A 15,764-nucleotide genomic window follows, 5' to 3' on the forward strand; every position below is an offset into this window, starting at 1 on the left:
AAGATGGAAACTAGTAAGAGTTCCTGTAGAGGAAAGGAAGCTACCCAGCTACTATCACAAGACAGAAACAAGCAGCTGACCATTTTACAGGAGAAATCTTTCAGAGTGACCTTAGAAAAAAATCTGAACCACTGGATCTCTGTGGCATCCACCTCTAGATTGATTCTGGAAAGCCTTATTCTTGTAGTCACCATTACTCCTTTGACCTAAACCTCCATTGGGTGGGGGTAGAGAGAAAAACACAGTGACTTCCCCATGGGTCCCACTGCCCATGAATATTTTCTACTATTTCCACTGCTACCTGTTGCCCTACCAAATCTGCCATCAGACCAACTCACCTGTACTGGCTCCTCCAAGACTCCACTGCAAATAGGGCAGATAAGATCTTCGTCAACATCCCCCTGGAAACGGGTTACATCATACCCCATGTCTCATCACTGAAACCCAGGTCCTGAAAGGACAATAGCAAACAGAGGCCAGTTCAGAAGAAGCCTACAAATATGTGACAAACATAAACTCATTGTCAAGATCCATTCATTTATCCAACAAATATTTATTGGAAGTCTACTATGCAGCAGTCATTTGGCTCGGTGGAAGCTGACTCAAGAAATTTAATTCTAAGGCACAGTGGCTCACGCCTGTAATCCCAGCACTTTGGGAGGCCGGGGCAGGTACATAACCTGAGGTCAGGAGTTCAAGACCAGCCTGGCCAACATGATAAAAACCCATCTCTACTAAAAATACAAAAATTAGCTGGGTGTGGTGATGCATATCTGTAATCCCAGCTACTTGGAAGGCTGAGGCACAAGAGTCACTTGAACCCGGGAGGCGGAGGTTGCAGTGAGCCGAGATTACGTCATAGCTCTCTAGCCTAGGTGACACAGTGAGACTCTGTCTTTAAAAAAAAGAAAAGAAATGTAATTCTAATGGGGAAGACATTATGTAAGCACACATTTAAAATATAAAGTGATAAATACTCAGAGGAGACACAGGACCTTATGAGGACAAGAGACATGAATACCTAACCCAGGCTGAAAGCAGAGGGTGGTTTTGATAAGTTTTCCAGGACTGGGTGTCACCAGAAATGTGTCCTGTAGGGCAAGAGTTAGCTCAATGTTGGGGGAGCAGGGCATTAGTGTAATCCCAGCACTTTGGGAGGCTGAGGTAGGTGGATTACCTGAGGTTAGGAGTTCGACCTCACATATAAAAGGGCACATAAAATAGCACATCCAAATGCCCAGAAGAGGGCATATGATAGGTTCAGAGAATTTCAAGTGATTCAAGAAAAAGCTGACCTAAGAGGTGGGAGGGAGGGCCTGTCAAGAGACAAGGCTGGAGAGGTAAGCAAGGGCCATGCTGTGAAAAGTCTCTGAGGAGTTTGGACTTTATTCTGAAGGGTATGAGAGAGCCACTGAAGGACTTAAAAAAGAATGTGATAACAGTTCCATTTTAGAATCAGTATGTTAACAGGGGAGAAATGGAAGAACATCTAAGTCAGAGAGTGACAGTGAGTCTGAATTCAGGTGGTGGTGGTGATGGGGATAAAGAAGAAGAGAGGGTCGGGCATGGTGGCTCATGCCTTTAATCCCAGCACTTTGGGAGACCAAGGCAGATGGATCACGATGTCAAGAGATCAAGACCATCCTGGCCAACATGGTGAAACCCCATCTCTACTAAAAACATAAAAATTAGCCGGGTGTGGTGGTGCGTACCTGTAGTCCCAGCTACTCAGGAGGCTGAGGCAGGAGAATCACTTGAACCCAGGAGGCGGAGGTTGCAATGAGCTGAGATTACGCCACTGCATTCTAGCCCGGTGACAGAGCAAGACTCCGTCTCAAAACAAAAAAGAAGAGTGAGGTCCAAAAGAGCAAGGACTCAAACAGCAGCGATAGTGCCATGCTCCTTCTTTGGGTTCCCAAAGGTCAAACCCAAAGAAGAGGTAACTAAACAACTGGCCGGGGGCAGTGGCTCATGCCTGTAATCCCAGCACTTTGGGAAGCCGAGGCAGGTAGAGCACGAGGTCAGGAGATAGAGACCATCCTGGCTAACATAGTGAAACCAGTCTCTACTAAAAATACAAAAAATTAGCCGGGCGTGGTGGCAGGTGCTTATAGTCCCAGCTACTCGGGAGGCTGAGGCAGGAGAATGGCATGAACCTAGGAGGCGGAGCTTGCAGTGAGTGGAGATGGTACCACTGCACTTCAGCCTGCGTGACAGAGTAAGACTCCGTCTCAAAAAAAAAAAGTTGTCAAGGGGTTGGAGAACTTACAGGAGGGAAGACAACTGTCGAAAGTTACAAACAGACAAATCAGATAAAGAAAACAAAGAATTGCTGGGATGTGGGACGGTGGATACCACAGTAAAGCAGTTCCATGGAGCTGGGAGTTGTGGAGGGTAGTTTTAGTGTAGCACTGAAAGTGAAGCCAGACTTCAGTGACACAAAGTGAACAAGAGGTGAGTTGGAGAGACAGGGACCAAAGACACACTCTGTCAAAAGCTTGATTTTTTGGTGGGTGAGTATTCTTAAGGAGTTTATTTGGGCAGACTCAGGGTAAGGGTCCTGTACCTAGAAGAAGCTGCTGGCCCTCGTGGTGGTAAAGTGTTGGCTTGTGCTAGGACCTTGTGTGGCCGCAGGAAAAATATGGAACACTTCACAATTTTTCATGTCATCCTTGCACAGGGGCCCTACTAATCTCTTTATCATTCCAATTTTAGTATATGTAATGCTAAAGCCAGCACTCAAAAGCCTAATTTCAAAGGAAGGGAAATTGAACTAGCTAGAGGGGGAAAGGAAACTGAGGAAGTGGGTTGTGTGGGGGTGTTCTTCCTTATGGTGAGAAAGGCTTAAGTGTCTTTATGTACCGAGAGGAAAGTACAGGGGAAGAGGGAAAGATAAAGACAGGAGAGAATCTAGTCACTGAGGTAGCAGTAGGGAGATATGGAATTACCTTAAACAAAAACGAGATAATTCTAAAGCAGGAAGGAAGGGAAAATGGTAAACAGAGGTCAGAGGTCCAGAGACAGGTTTTCAAAAAATCATACTGATAAACTTGTAAAAATCGGGCCGGGAGCAGTGGCTCATGCCTCTAATCCCAGCACTTTGAGAGGCTGAGGCTGGCGGATCACCTGAGGTCAGGAGTTCAAGACCAGCCTGGCCAACATTGTGAAACCCTGTCTCTATTTAAAATACAAAAATTAGCCAGGAGTGGTGCCACGTGCCTGAAATCCCAGCTACTTGGGAGGCTGAGACAGGAGAATCACTTGAACTCAGAAGGCGGAAGTTGCAGTGAGCCAAGATTGCACCACTGCACTCCAGCCTGGGGGACAGAGTGAGACTCTGACTCAAAAAACAACAACAGCTGGGTGCAGTGGCTCACGCCTATAATCCCAACACTTTGGGAGGTTGAGGTAGGCAGATTACCTGAGGTCGGGAGTTCAAAACCAGCCTGGCCAACATGGAGAAACCCTGTCTCTACTAAAATTACAAAATTAGCCGGGTGTGGTGGCACATGCCTATAATCCCAGCTATTCGGGAGGCTGAGACAGGAGAACTGATTGAACCCGGGAGGCGAAGGTTGCAGTGAGCCGAGATCATGCCATTGCACTCCAGCCTGGGCAACAAGAGTGAAATTCTGTCTCAAAAAAAAAAAAAGGCCAGGCGCAGTGGTTCATGCTTGTACTCCCAGCACTTCGGGAGGCTGAGGCGGGCGGAGACCAGCCTGGCCAACATGATGAAATCCCATCTCTACTAAAAATACCAAAATTAGCCGGGCGTGGTGGCACATGCCTGTAATCCCAGCTACTCAGGAGATTGAGGCAGGAGAATTGCTTGAGCCTGGGAGGCGGAAGTTTCAGTGAGCTGAGATCCGGCCACTGCACTCCAGCCTGGCCAGATCTCCGTCTCGACAGAGCGAGACTCTGTTTCAAAAAAAAAAAAAAAAGATAAAACAGGGTGCCTACAGTTCTACATGTGGACTGATCAATATGGACACAACTTTTCTTCGCTACTTAAATTAATGCAACCTCAGACTGCTTAGTGCTATTGTAGATGACAGCTACTGCTACTTTCATAGTCCAAACAAATGCAAAGGGCTGGGAAGAAGGGAAAGGGGCAAGATAAAAGGTCAAGAGGAGGAGTTGGCTGAGATAGCTACTACCTGAGAGCAAAAATATCCCCAAATATCCACAATTTATCCATTAAACTGCTGACTTTATAATATTTACCTCAATGAAATAAATTGTAATTTGTTTTATCTATAATAACTATAAAATTAATCAGAGAAAAAAAAATCCTTGCTGCCCTTAAAATGCACCAGGTATGCAAAAATTCGAAGATATACTGTTAAGAGAAAAAAGCTAAGATACAGAATAGTATATGTAAAGTACACTACCACAAATACGAAAAACAACATGTAGGTGTGTATGCTTACATGTGCATGGAACTCTCCAGAAGGATAAACAGAAAACTGCCAACAGTGTTTGCTGCTAAAGAGGAGGTACAAAGAAACAAGGATGGGAGGTACAAAGAAACAAGGATAGGAGGGAATTTTTAATTTCTCTAATTATCCCTTTGTACCTTTGAAAAAGGTTTTCTCTGTGTGTGTGTGTGTATTCACTATTCAAATTAGTAAATAAATCTATAATTACACTAAACTGTGAAAGACAGACTTAAGGTTAAAACAAAAAATAAGAATATCCACTCAGGCCAGGTGTGGTAGCTCACGCCTGTAATCCCAGCACTTTGGGAGGCCAAGGCAGGTGGATCACCTGAGGTCAGGAGTTCAAGACCAGTCTGACCAAGATGGTGAAACCCCATCTGTACTAAAAATACAAAAATTAGCCGGGCATGGTGGTGGGCACCTGTAATCCCAGCTACTCGAGAGGCTGAGGCAGGAGAATTGCTTGAACCCAAAAGGCAGAGGTTGCAGTGAGCCAAGATCATGTCATTGCACTCCAGCCTGGGTGACAGAGCGAGACTTCGTCACCAAAAAAAAAAAAAAAGAATATCTACTTTATGTTTTATACATTATACATGTCATATGTCATATAACACATACAAATATAACATGTCATGTACTGACACACATATAACATGTCTGGGAAAAAAATGGACTCTTGCCAGAAAATGTTGATCAAATTAACTCATAACAAAAACCACAAACTGTCCTCAAAAAGCATATACCTTTCTACCTAGCAATCTTACTTCCAGGAATTTATCCTAAGGAAATAAACGAGGGTGCGGGCCAGGCGTGGTGGCTCACGCCTGTAATTCCAGCACTTTGGGAGGCTGAGGGGGGTGGATCAGAAAGTCAGGAGATCAAGACCATCCTGGCTAACACAGTGAAACCCTGTCTCTACTAAAAATACAAAAAATTAGCTAGGCATGGTGGCGGGCGCCTATAGTCCCAGCTACTCGGGAGGCTGAGGCAGGAGAATGGTGTGAACGCGGGAGGCAGAGCTTGTAGCGAGCAGAGATCACGCCACTGCACTCCAGCCTGGGCGACAGAGGGAGACTCCGTCTCAAAAAAAAAAAAAAAAAAGCCGGGCGTGGTGGCTCACGCCTGTAATCCCAGCACTTTGGGAGGCCAAGGCGGGCAGATCATGAGGTCAGGAGATCGAGACCATCCTGGCAAACACAGTGAAACCCCGTCTCTATTAAAAAAATACAAAAAATTAGCCGGGAGTGGTGGCGGGCGCCTATAGTCCCAGCTACTCGGGAGGCTGAGGCAAGAGAATGGCGTGAACCCAGGAGGCGGAGCTTGCAGTGAGCCGAGATCACGCCACTGCACTCCAGCCCGGGCAACAGAGTAAGACTCCATCTCAAAAAATAAATAAATAAATAAAATAAACAAGGGTGCAAAAAGAATTGTAATAAACTGCTTAAGCATTGTCATAGCAAAAAATCTATCCAGTAGAATTCCTTACATCCATAAAATGCAACATCATGTCAAATTAACATGACCTAGATATATTTATTTCATATTATTTATTTAAACTATTTGTGCTGGGTACAGTGGCTCACACCTATAATCCCAGCACTTTGGGGGGCCAAGGCAGGAAGATCACTTGAGAACAGAAGCTTGAGGCTACAGTGAGCTGATTGCACCACTCTACTCCAGCCTGGGTGACAAAGTGAGATCCTGTCTCTAAATAAATTGTTTTAATGTATTTATTATATAGAAATAAAAATAATTTATTTATATTTATAGATATCATATATGCTATCATGCTATTTTTTTAAGAGACAGGGTCTTATTCTGTTGCCCAGGCTGGAGTACAATGATACAATCACAGCTCACTGCAGCCTTGATTCTACATATATAATTAAATAATAATGAAGCCAGCATTTATTGAGCATTACTATATGGCAGACAGTATTTTAAACATTTTTTGCCAATTAACTCATCTAATCCTTACAACAGCTCTAGAAGGTTGGGACTATAATTATTCACATTTTACAGATGAGTAACAGAGATGCAAAGGTTAAAAAGCTTTTCCAGAATCATACAGCTAATAAGTGGTAGAGCCAGATTCAAACCCAGACAGACTGGCTGCAAAGCTCAAGCTTTTAACCACTTGGCTAAATTGCCTCTCAAACTGAAATACACAAGTGGCAGAAAGACTATGTATAGTATAGACCCATTTTAATAAAAATAACTTGACCGGGCACAGGGACTCAAGCTTGTAATCCCAGCATTTTGGGAGGCTGAGGCAGGTGGATCACCTGAGGTCAGGAGTTCAAGATCAGCCTGGCCAACATGGTGAAACACCATCTGTACTAAAAATACAAAAAAATTAGCTGGGTGTGGTGGCATGCACCTGCAATCCCAGCTACTTGGGAGGCTGAGGCAGGAGAATCACTTGCACTTAGGAGGCAGAGGTTGCAGTGAGCCACGATCATGCCACTGCACTCTAGCCTGGGTAACAGAGGGAGACTGTCTCAAAAATAAACAAAACAAAAACAAAACAAACAAACAAAAACACTTAACAAAAGAAAATAAATGTAGCGTATACATTTTAAAAATCTAGGGCCGGGGCTGGGTGTGGTGGCTTACACCTATAATCCCAGCACATTGGGAGACCAAGGCAGGTGGATCACCTGAAGTCAGGAGTCCAAGACCAGCCTGGCCAACACAGTGAAACCCCATCTCTACTAAAAATACAAAAATTACCCGGGCGTGGTGGCAGGCACCTGTAATCCCAGCTACTCGGAAGGCTGAGGCAGGAGAATTGCTTGAACTAGGGAGGCGGGGGTTGCAGTGAGCCGAGATCCTGCCATTGTATTCCAACCTATGGGGGACAAGACTGAGACTTCGTCTCAAAAAAAACAAAAAAAACAAAAAAAAAACTTAGGGCCTGCTGCGGTGGCTCACGCCTGTAATACTAGCACTTTGAGAGGCTGAGGCGGGCGGATCACAAAGTCAAGAGTTTGAGACCAGCCTGGCCAACATCGTGAAACCCCATCTCTACTAAAAAAAAAAAAAAAAAATTAGCTGGGCATGGTGGCACGCACCTGTAGTCCCAGCTACTTAGGAAGCTGAGGCAGGAGAACTGCTTGAACTCAGGGGGTGGAAGTTGCGGTGAGCCGAGATTGCACCATTGCACTCCAGCCTGGGCAACAGAGCGAGACTCCATCTCAAAAAAGAAAAAAAAAGAGAAAAAAATATAGGACCAGACGCGGTGGCTCACGCCTGTAATCCCAGCACTTTGGGAGGCCAAAGGGGACAGATCACCTGAGGTTGGGAGTTCAAAGCCAGCCTGACCAACATGATGAAATCCCATCTCTACTAAAAATACTAAAATTAGCCTGGCGTGGTGGCACATGCCTGTAATCTCAGCTACTCAGGAGGCTGAGGCAGGAGAATTGCTTGAACCCGGGAGGCAGAGGTTGTGGTAAGCCGAGATCGTGCCACTGCACTCCAGCCTGGGCCACAAGAATGAAACTCCGTCTCAAAAAAAAAAAAAAAAAAAAAGGCCAGGCGCGGTGTCTCACGTCTGTAATCCCAGCACTCTGGGAGGCTGAGGTGGGCGGATCACGAGGTCAGGAGATCAAGACCACAATGGCTAACACAGTGAAACCCCGTCTCTACTAAAAAAAATACAAAAAATTAGCCAGGCGTAGTGGCGGGTACCTGTAGTCCCAGCTACTCAAGAGGCTGAGGTAGAAGAATGGTGTGAACCTGGGAGGCGGGGCTTGCAGTGAGCTGAGATTGTGCCACTGCACTCCAGCCTGGGCAACAGAGCAAGACTCCATCTCAAAAAAAAAAATCCAGATGTAGGCTGGATGAGGTGGTGCATGCCGGTAATCCTAGCACTTTGGGAGGCCAAGGTGGGTGGATCACCTGAGGTCAGGAGTTCGAGACTGGTCTGACCAGCATGGTGAAACCCCATCTCTACTAAATATAAAAAGTTAGCTGGGTGTGGTGGCGCATGTCTGTAATCTCAACTACTTGGGAGGCTAAGGCAGGAGAATCGCTTGAACCCGGGAGGTGGAGGTTGCAGTGAGCTGAGATAGCACCACTGCACTGCAGTCTGGGCAACAAGAGCAAAATTCCATCTCAAAACAAAAAGAAAAGAAAAGAAAAATCTAGATGCGGAGATTACACTTTCAATCTAGGTCACATATTTCCACAAGATTTAATTTTTTTTTTTTTTTTTTGAGACAGAATCTCGCTCTATCACCCAGGCTGGAATGCAGTAGTACCATCACAGCTCACTGTAGTCTTGACCTTGGAGGCTCAAGCAATTCTCCTGACTCAGTCTCCTGAGTCGCTAGGACCACAGGTGCTGCCAACCACACCCAGCTACTTTATTATATTTAGTAGAGACAAGGTTTCACTATGTTGCACAGGCTAGTCTGGAACTCCTGGGTGGGAGGATTGCTTGAACGCAGGAGGTTGAGGCATCAGTGAGCCACGCTGGTGCTGGCTGGGTGACAGAGTGAGACCCTGTCTCTGGAAATAAAACAGTTATCCTTGGTGTAAGGAGCAACAATTAAAATAACATTAATCTAGGCCAGGCCCGGTGGTTCATGCCTATAATCCTAGCACTTTGGGAGGCCGAGGCGGGCAGATCATTTGAGGTCAGGCGTTCAAGACCAGCCTGGCCAACATGGTGAAACCCCATCTCTACTAAAAACACAAAAATTAGCCAGGCATAGTGGCGGGCATCTGTAATCCCCGCTACTCAGGAGGCTAAGGCAGGAGAACTGCTTGAACCCAGGAGGCGGAGGATGCAGTGAGTCGAGATTGGGCCATTACACTCCAGCATGGGTGACAAAGTGAGACTCTGTCTCAAAAACAAAACAAAAAAATTAAACTCTTCTCCTTGTTGCTATGAGGTAATGTAGAAAATAGGCCTAGAGGCCGGGCACGGTGGCTCACACCTGTAATCCCAGCACTTTGGGAGGCCGAGGCGGGTGGATCACGAGGTCAGGAGATCAAGACCATTCTGGTTAATACGGTGAAACCCCGTCTCTACTAAAAATACAAAAAATTAGCTGGGCGTGGTGGCGGGTGCCTGTAGTCCCAGCTACTTGGGAGGCTGAGGCAGGAGAATGGCGGGAACCTGGGAGGTAGAGGCTGCAGTGAGCCAAGATCAAGCCACTATACTCCAGCCTGGATGACAGAGAGAGACTCTGTCTCCAGAAAAAAAGAAGAAAGAAAGAAAGAAAGAAAATAGGCCTAGAGCTTGTACTATGTTTCATTGAATATTTTTTCTTTTGTTTTTTTTTTTTTTAAAGACAGGATCTCATTCTGTCATCCAGGCTGGAGTGCAGTGGCACAATCATGGCTCACTGCTGCCTCAATCTCCCAGGCTCAAACGACCCTCCCAACTCAGCCTCTTGAGTAGCAGGGACTACAGGTGTGCGCCACCATACCAGCTGGTGTATATATATATATTTTTAGTAGAGATGGGTCTCACCATGTTGCCCAGGCTGGTCTTGAATTACTGGGCTCAAGCGATCCTCCCACCTCAGCCTCCCAAAAGTACTGGGATTTTAGACGTGAGCTACTGTGTCCAGCCGTCTTTTCATTTTAAAGCAATGCTAATAATATTGTCTTGAGGAGGAACACAAATTCTGAAAATTTTTCTTAATGGGATTTCGGGAGATCCCATGTCCCCCAAAATAAACAGAAAAGAACTTGCCTGAGTTGGTGCAGAGATGGCCACAGAGTATGGGAACCCACCAGCCAAATTAGGAGCTGTAAGGTTCCCATTATAAAGTCAGTATTTTCAAAACTGCAGAGATGCTAAACAATGTTATTCCTAAATCTAAACCCCTCTTTGTCTTTCTGGAGGTTCTGCTTTATTCACCTTTTTATAACTGTACCCTTTCAGTGATGTGGCCTTAAGAATTAAGGGGAAATTTAGATTTCTAATCTGGTTAGGGTATTTCCTATTTGTCATCTATGGAAAACCAATGTTGACATGGTTATACGCAACCTTGGAAGTCAGCTCTAGACTAGGCTGCCTTGCACTGCCCCCAGGTAGACAATCTCAATCTGTCAGGTTAGGTTTACTTGACTATTCCTTCTAATCTCTGGGATTCTTGACACTGCAGTGGGTTGTCATAGGGAAAGGTTATCATTCCAGGGGGGATGCCTCAAAATAATTCAGCTGCTCACTGCCCTGGGGCAGTAGCCCTTGGTAAACCTGAAATCACAGGGACCTCAAGAGTCATAGCCAGTGACCACAGCCACTGGAAGCGGTTTCCTGGATATTGTCCTTGGGTGTAGGATAGGAAAAGGCCTTAGGAGGTTTTACTCAAACCTGGGGAGCTGAATTGAAGTACCACTGAAGTGTCCCTTGAGACCTTACAAGAGTTCTGCCAACCTCTCTTATCTGACCATACTAAACCCAAAATGAAAACTGCACTTCCAGTCTCCTATTCCATAGGCCAAATCCAAAACAGGTAACTATGCTACTTTACCTCCTCAGTGTTATACTGGGATATCTCTTTATTCCCGGTCAGCATTATAATAGAATAATTTTTATGAAGGAATGCAAGAGCCTTATCAGACCCCTTTCTATGCCCTTTTAACTTACTGTTGTGGTTGTTTTCTCTGGTCTCCCACTAGAGAAAGCTAGGAATTCACATTTTTCCTAAAGGACATTTATCCTCACTTATTCAGGATTTCTTGAACCCATAAGCATAGATGAAACCATGCACATTCATTCATGCACACATGCTTAGAGAACCATTAGAGAAGTCACTCTAACCCATGATTTACATTTTGGGTAGCTGGGCATGTTGCCATCAATTTTGTGGCAAAAACATAAGGGCAAAAGTCAGGTATAAGTATGCAGTCTCCCATCTACCATTCTCTCTCCTCTATGCCCTGAATACAACAAAGGTGCAGAGGTCTGAGGATTCTCCAGCTCTGATCACTACAATTAAACACATAGAGAAAGGGCCCCATAACCTGCCCTGATCTAAGGAAACAGATGACTCCTAGAAACTTCAATGTGGTCAAAAAATTAGCCGGCAAAGGATCTCACAGGTGTCTCTAAAACGTTTCATCATATCTCCCTGTCTCCCAGTGAATAGTTCTGGAAAAAAACAAAAAACAAAAAAAACACAAAACTGTGTTAGGAATCCAGAAACCCGAATCCTAGTTCTAGCTTTATCACTAACCAAATGTATGACCTTGGACAACTTATTTGGCCTCTCTGGGCCTCAGTTCCCTACATGAAATGAAGCATCCTGGGCTACATAAGTTCTAAGGTGCTCTATAAATTCTATGATTCTAAGATTCTAAGATTAAGCATATAAAACAAAAATAGGCCGGACTGGTGGCTCATGCCTATAATCCCAGCACTTTGGGAGGCCGAGGCAGATGGATCATGAGATGAAGAGATTGAGACCATCCTGGCCAACATGGTGAAACCCTGTCTCTAATAAAAATACAAGAAATTAGCTGGGTGTGATGGCACGTGCCTGTAGTCCCAGCTACTCAGGAGGCTGAGGCAGGAGAATCGCTTGAACCCAGGAGGTAGAAACTGCAGTGAGCCAAGATTGCACTACTGCACTCCAGCCTGGCGACAGAGCAAGACTCCATCTCAAAAAAAAAAAAGAAAAAAAAGATAAATTAATGGGGCCAGGCACAGTGGCTCACGCCTGTAATCCCCGTACTTTGGGAGGCCAAGGCGGGCGGATCATGAAGTCAGGAGATCGAGACCATCCTGGCTAACATGGTGAAACCCTATCTCCACTTAAAAAAAACCAAAAAATTAGCTGGGCGTGGTGGCGGGCGCCTGTAGTCCCAGCTACTTGGGAGGCTGAGGCAGGAGAATGATGTGAACCCAGGAGGCGGAGCTTCCAGTGAGCAGAGAGACCATGCGCCACTGCACTCCAGCCTGGGCGGCAGAGCGAGACTCTGTCTCAAAAAAAAAAAAAGATAAATTAATGGGTAATTATGTTATAAAAGGTATCGTGGCTCTAACACTAACTGACCTTGCTCTCTCCAAGCAGCTCTTGACTTTTTACGTGAACGGAAGAGATCTTTTTCACTTAAGCAACAGAACGCTTAGACTGAAATCACTTCCCCTCTTCGGAACTCAGTTTCCTTACTTGTGAGATGAGTGGTTCTAAGGTTCTGCCTAATTCCAGAATGCCGTGGATCATAGTGAATTAACCACATGGGAATTTTAAAGTTACATCTCTTTAGTTTTAATTTATTCAATTTACAAAATAATCCAGAAGGCATATAATTATTCAAGAACTCATCTAATATCTAAAAAGAGGCCTGCCAGGCATTAAAGGCCAGCAATGACCTCCCAGTTGGTCAGCAGCTCCAAGCACTATTTGTGTGGTTACCCCAAACTTCATCATCCTAAATACATAATCTCCTTATCAATAGAGACATAAAGAAGAAATACATGGCCGGGCGCAGTGGCTTATACCTATAATCCCAGCACTTTGGGAGGCCAAGGTAGTCGGATCACCTGAAGTCAGGAGTTCGAGACCAGCCTGACCAACCTGGTGAAACCCCATCTCTACTAAAAACACAAAAATTAGCCATAATCCCAGCTATTTGGGAGGGTGAGGCAGGAGAACTGCTTGAACCCAGGAGGTGAAGGTTGCAGTGAGCTGAGATTGTGCCACTGCACTCCAGCCTAGGTGACAGAGCAAGACTCTGTCTCAAAAAAAAAAAAAAAGAAGAAGAAACACATAATCCTTGTCGTCAAACTAAGGTATAGGCTTGAGCCCAATGAGTACATAGGAAAAAAACACATAAACGTATTAAGCAAATACTTAACAAGTAAAAGTAAATAATTAATGTAAGTTGTAAAATATACAGAAAAGAACAAATGGTACAGATTAATCACAGAAAGCTTTCTGCAGAAAGAAGTTTTAAGAACTGGGCTTTCAAGGGCAGAAGGAATCCCAAGTGACAGAGAAGAGGGTTAAGGCCTGGAATGGGATTCTGAATCAAAGCTCTTTACCTTTCAAGTGTTGGGGGGCAGGTTCCCTGTTCACAAGGCTCCAACCCCCTGATGCCTCCACTCAGTGCCACTGAAGAGATTCTCCCAGTAACCCATCTTGTTGGCTATTCTCCGACTGAGTCTTCCTTCCCAGTGACAAGCTCCATCACCCAGGGGATGAATGTGATGTCACAATCAGGAGTACTCTAGTAATAGAAACAAGGAAGAGAAAGGAGAGTCAGGAGAACTACCTCCACTTGGCAAGGAGACTGGACAGATGGATCTGGCAGTTGGTTGGAGAGGATGAGATAACTCCATTAAACACTAAGTTTTCAGTGCTAGGCAAGTAAGACTACCTTCTAAGGAGGGAGCTCACCAGCTAAGGAAGCACACACACAGGGTCCAGTAGATTTGAACATAGTTGGGAGGGGGAAAGAAAAGGACAAGAGGAAAAGCAGAGAAGAGGAGTTGTTGGAGATTTACGATTCTTTTATTCAGTGCACATAACTACCAGTAATAATGATTCCAAATCTGTGACTACAAAACACACAGGTCCGGCTGGGTGCGATGGCTCAAGCCTGGAATCCCAGCATTTTGGGAGGCCGAGGAGGGTGGATAACCTGAGGTCAGGAGTTCGAGATGAGCCTGGCCAACACGGCAAAACCCCATCTCTACTAAAAATATAAAAATTAGCCAGGCGTGGTGGTGGGTGCCTGTAATCCCAGCTACTCAGAAAGCTGAGGCAGGGAGAACTGCTTGAACACGGGAGGCGAAGGTTGCAGTGAGCTGAGATCGTGCCATTGCACTCCAGCCTAGGCGACACAGCAAGACTCCAACTCAAAACACACACACACACACACACAAATGCATAGATCCATAATACATTACGTGTACAGGATGATGCTTTAATGCAGAGGTCCCCAAATCCCCAGATGCACCAGTACCAGACTGTGGCCTATTAGGAACCGGGTCGTACAAAAGGAGGTGAGCAGGAAACAAGCAAGCACTGAGGCCTGAGCTCCATCTCCTGTCAGAGCATCAGCAGCATTTGATTCTCAGAGAAGCACGAACCCTATTGTGAACTGCACATGTGAAGGATCTAGGTTGCCCACTCCCTATGAGAATCTAATGCCTGATGATCTGAGGTGGAAGAGTTTCATCCCAAAACCATCCCCTCGCCCACCATCTGTAGAAAAACTGTCTTTCACAAAAAGGCTGGGGACTGCTGCTTTTATGTTTCCAAAGTGCTTTCACATAAATTATTATTATTTTGAGACAGAGTCTCACTCTGTCACCTAGGCTGGAGTGCAATGGTGTGATCTTGGCTCACTGCAGCCTCCGCTTCCCGAGTCCAAGTGATTCTCCTACCTCGGCCTCCAGAATAGCTGGGATTACAGGCGCCCACCACCATGCCCGGCTAATTTTTGTATTTTTAGTAGAGATGGGGTTTCACCATGTTGGCCAGGCTGGTCTCAAACTCCTGACCTCAGGTGATACACCTGCCTCAGCCTCCCAAAATGTTGGGATTACAGGTGTGAGCCACAGCACCCGGCCCACATAAATTATTACTTTTATTATTATTTTTTGAGACAGGGTCTTGCTCTATTGCCCAGGCTGGAGTACAGTGGCATGATCATAGCTCACTACAGCCTTGCCTTCCCAGGCTCCAGCAATCCTCCCACCTCAGTCTCCCAAATAGTTGGGACCACAGGCACACACTAGCACGCCTGGCTAATTTTTGTATTTTTGGTAGACACGTGGTTTGGACACGTTGCCCAGGCTGGTCTTTAACTCCTGGGCAGGCTCCAGCAATCCTCCAACCTCAGCCTCCCAAAGTGCTGGGATTACAGGCACCAGCCACTGGCGCCCGCCCATAAATGTACACATTTAAACAAGTCAAGTAACCCTGCTGTAGTTTTTCTGTTTCTTCAACTGTCAAGTAGAGAAAAATGAGACCTGCCTCATATATTAATATAACGTATATATAATATATAGTAGTATTATATATATTTTATATATACATATATATTTTTTGACACAGAGTGTTGCTCTGTCGCTAGGCTGGAGTACAGTGGCATGATCTCAGCTCACTGCAACCTCTGCCTCCCGGGTTCAAGCGATTCTCCTGCCTCAGCCTCCCAAGTAGCTGGGACTACAGGTGTGCGCCATCATGCCAAGCTAGTTTTTGTATTTTTAGTAGAGACGGGGTTACACCATGTTGGCCAGGATGGTCTCGATCTCCTGACCTTGTGATCTGCCCGCCTGGGCCTCCCAAAGTGCTGGGATTACAGGCGTGAGCCACCATGCCTGGCCTATTTTTTCTTTTTTTTTTTTTT

At 45.4% G+C, this 15,764-nt stretch overlaps 1 protein-coding gene and 1 non-coding gene across 6 annotated transcripts in view; both read right to left on the bottom strand.

Moving 5' to 3' along the window:
* Positions 1-15,764, bottom strand: part of RNF41 (ring finger protein 41) — a 30,912-nt gene that overhangs the window by 12,552 nt on the left and 2,596 nt on the right. The window contains exons 2-4 of one of the 5 annotated variants that reach the window (XM_073020852.1): positions 13,450-13,634; positions 1,713-1,833; positions 339-451 (exon numbers count right to left, since the gene is read on the bottom strand). In XM_073020852.1, the coding sequence (XP_072876953.1) occupies positions 339-428 (90 nt within the window). In that variant the 5' untranslated portion in view covers positions 429-451; positions 1,713-1,833; positions 13,450-13,634. Of the gene's footprint in view, positions 1-338; positions 452-1,712; positions 1,834-10,149; positions 10,206-11,502; positions 11,554-13,449; positions 13,635-15,764 lie in introns of all 5 variants that reach the window. The other 4 variants (XM_073020854.1, XM_037996954.2, XM_008003623.3 and 1 more) reach the window with 4 other exon arrangements.
* Positions 2,636-2,739, bottom strand: LOC119623950 (U6 spliceosomal RNA). The gene has a single exon (XR_005240050.1). It is a non-coding gene; the product is annotated as a U6 spliceosomal RNA (small nuclear RNA).

This window comes from Chlorocebus sabaeus, chromosome 11, assembly GCF_047675955.1.
Source record: "Chlorocebus sabaeus isolate Y175 chromosome 11, mChlSab1.0.hap1, whole genome shotgun sequence".
Classification (NCBI taxonomy): domain Eukaryota; kingdom Metazoa; phylum Chordata; class Mammalia; order Primates; family Cercopithecidae; genus Chlorocebus; species Chlorocebus sabaeus.